We start from the raw sequence: 3,061 nt of genomic DNA on the forward strand, positions 1-3,061 counted from the left end.
CACATGCCATTTGGCTTAGGGACCATGACTACATTAGCTATCCAATCTGGATAAAAAGTTTCCCGGATGAATTTAGACTTTAAAAGCTTTTGAACCTCCTGATCAACAGCTTGGTTCCTGGCTGGGCCCAAATGTCGCTTCTTCTGACGAACTGGCTTTTGCCCAGGATCAATGTTTAACTTGTGCACAGCAACTTCAGGATCATTCCCTGGCATCTCCTCAACAGTGTATGCAAAAACATCTTCAAATTCTTTCAGTAAGGCAACCAAAGCGTCCTTGGTCTGAGGACCCAGGACGGATTCGATTTTCAGCGTTCTTTCTGGACACTCTGGACTCAAGAAGATCTCAATAGGGCTTTCCACTGGCTCCGGACGTTCTAGTCCTAAGCTCATGATCGCCATTATCTCTTGAGATGAATTTTTGTCTTCTTTGATGGCCAAACACCTCCTTTTCTTATTCGGCAATAGCATGGACGGCTTGCTCTCTGGAAGGGGCTTCATTTGTGCTTTTTCTACTTCTTGCTTTAATTCACTTATCTGACCTTATAACTTCTCGGCCGGCTCATCCTACATAGCCTTTAGCCGCTCTGATTTCTCCTTCCATGATGATGGTCTCAAGGTGGTAAGATAGCATTCCCTTGCCGCCTGCTGGTCTCCATACAAAGATCCAATTTTCCCACCATCACACTTAAATTTCATGAGCATCAGGTGAGTCACAATGATGGCTTTAATGTGATTTAAGGTAGGTCGTCCGAGGATGACATTGTAAGCTGTTAGATCTCGTACTACCAGGAATTTCACAAAAAGCCTTCGAGCAGCGTCTTTATCTCCCACCATGACGGGTAGGGTAACTTTCCCTATGGGATGAATAATTCCTCCGTCGAAGCCGATAATAGGATGATTGACTGGAACTAAATCATTTTCATCAAACTTCAATCTTGATAGACAATCCGCACTGATGATATCGGTAAAGCATCCTGTATCAATCAGGATTCGTCTTACCCTGAGATTTGCAATCTTCGTCTCTACCACCAGTTGATCATCATGAGGCATTCTGATCTTCCCTCGATCTTGCTCGCTGACCACAATTTTAGGGAAAGGATCAGACTCTGCCTGGTTGGTAAGCATCACCTGGTTGAGCTCCCGCAAATAATTCTTGTGGCCGCGAGTTGTAGGACCTCCGGCTGCAAACCCTCCAGAAATTACCATCACTACGTCTTCATCAGTGCTCTCGTCATCTTTCCTTCTTCCCTGACGATTGTCCTTCTTCTGAAATTTTCTACTTGACTGGGGTAAATAAGAGTTCATTTTACCCTTTCGGCCCAGGTCTTCCAAAGCTCTTTTTAGATGCTTACACTCATTCGTCTCATGACCACAATCTTTGTGGAAATGACAGTACTTACTTTTGTCCCTATTTCTGTAGGGCGTCTTCATTTCTGCCGGCGCCTTCAGTTCATGTTGATCCTTGATCTCCATGAGAATGGAATACTGATCCTTGCTGAACTCTATGGGTTCAGCTGAAGCTGCCGGTTCAAATCTTTTGCTTCTCTTGGACGAGGTAGTCATTGAGGTCATTGCCCAAGTTTCAGCTTTCTTGGGGAGACTCTTCTTTGGCTGAGTAGCCTCTTCAACTTTCTTTGCCTCCGGATATTTTGCTTCTGCACAAACTTCCGTAGCGTGAATGAAAGCTCCGACCTCCTTAAGAGCCTTAGTTAGGGTGGTTATCTTCTTTTTTACCAAGTCAAACTTAAAACTTCCAGGTCTCAGACCTCGGATGAAAGCCTCAAGTGCCACACCAGCATTCAGATCTTGGATCTGCAATGCTTCTAAGTTAAACCTCTTCACATAACTCCTTAGGGCTTCTTTAGGCCCTTGAACAAACTTGCCCAAATGAATGCTTGTCTTCTGCTCTTGACGATTTGTCACAAAATGGCTGGTAAACAATATACTAAGATCAGTAAAATTATTCACCGAGTTAGGAGGAAGGTTGTTAAACCACTTCTGCGCCACTCCTTTCAAAGTGGCTGGAAAGTTCTTACACCATGTAGCGTCATCAACTCCCTGAACATACATCTGGTGTTTGTAGGCTGATAGGTGATCATCTGGATCAGTAGTACCTTCAAAAGGTTCAATCGACGGAAGCTTAACCTTTGGGAATGGGGGAGCTTCCATGATTCTGGCCGAAAAGGTAGCCGGCCAGTTAATCTTGAGCGACCTAACATGTCCCTCAGTGAGTATGTGCTCCCGGCGGTATTCCTTCAGTACTGGATTTGAGGAGGTGTTACCTAAGGCTTGACGCCTGTACACCATTGGCTGTATAACCGTTTTTTCTTGCCTTGGTTGAACAGCGGAAGGCCCATGACTTCATCCTGCTGTCTTGGACGGAGCTCTTAACTAAGGATCTTTCATGTAGGGAGTAGAGCATGAAGCCGAACGCTGAAGAGCGGCAGCGCTTTTGGCCTCCAGGTACACCCTGCCATCCGTCTCCATATTATGACCAGCAGGAGGGATGTTATCTCCTGGTCGGACTACCACCTTCCAGCCCATCTTCCTTCTTTGCTCACTAACAACTGGTTGTTTTCCTTTAGACAACGACTTAGTCAACTCAAGCCGAGGAGGTCGGCTGGTCCTAGGACGACCTTCCTGAGACCTTCCTCTGAGCGGCACCGCGGCCTCTCTTTCAGGGTTAAACTGAAAAAACAGCATATTGTTCTTAATCTGCTCCTCCATGACAACGGTCATTCTAGTCTGGAAATCATTCAGGACAGTTTCCAGATGACCAGCCGTCACTGGACGGTCAAGGTTCTCTTGGATAATAGGGACCCTACTCCCTCCAGCGAGACGGACGACAGCGGAGGGCTTGTCTCGTCCTCGAGGTGGCCTCTCATCATCGACGGTATCCTCTACACGTATCTCAAAACTTCGGTTCTAAGCGACATTAGATGAGTGACAATCAGTCATTGTTGCGTCTCCCCACAGACGACGCCAAATGTTACGTAGTACGAGACTAGTAATTCAATACAATAACTCCCAACGAAGGTTCTCAATTTGGAGACTTGTGC

The 3,061-nt window shown here is 46.1% G+C and overlaps 1 protein-coding gene across 1 annotated transcript; it reads right to left on the reverse strand.

The window, feature by feature from the left end:
• Window positions 1–566: 566 nt before the first annotated feature.
• LOC109135625 (uncharacterized) lies at window positions 567–2,309 on the reverse strand. The gene is made up of 2 exons (XM_057391617.1): window positions 1,971–2,309; window positions 567–1,814 (listed from the first exon to the last, which is right to left on the reverse strand). The coding sequence occupies exons 1-2, from the start codon at window positions 2,307–2,309 to the stop codon at window positions 567–569; spliced, it is 1,587 nt and encodes a 528-aa protein (XP_057247600.1).
• Window positions 2,310–3,061: the final 752 nt, after the last annotated feature.

This window comes from Beta vulgaris, chromosome 1, assembly GCF_026745355.1.
Source record: "Beta vulgaris subsp. vulgaris cultivar EL10 chromosome 1, EL10.2, whole genome shotgun sequence".
NCBI classification, from domain to species: domain Eukaryota; kingdom Viridiplantae; phylum Streptophyta; class Magnoliopsida; order Caryophyllales; family Amaranthaceae; genus Beta; species Beta vulgaris.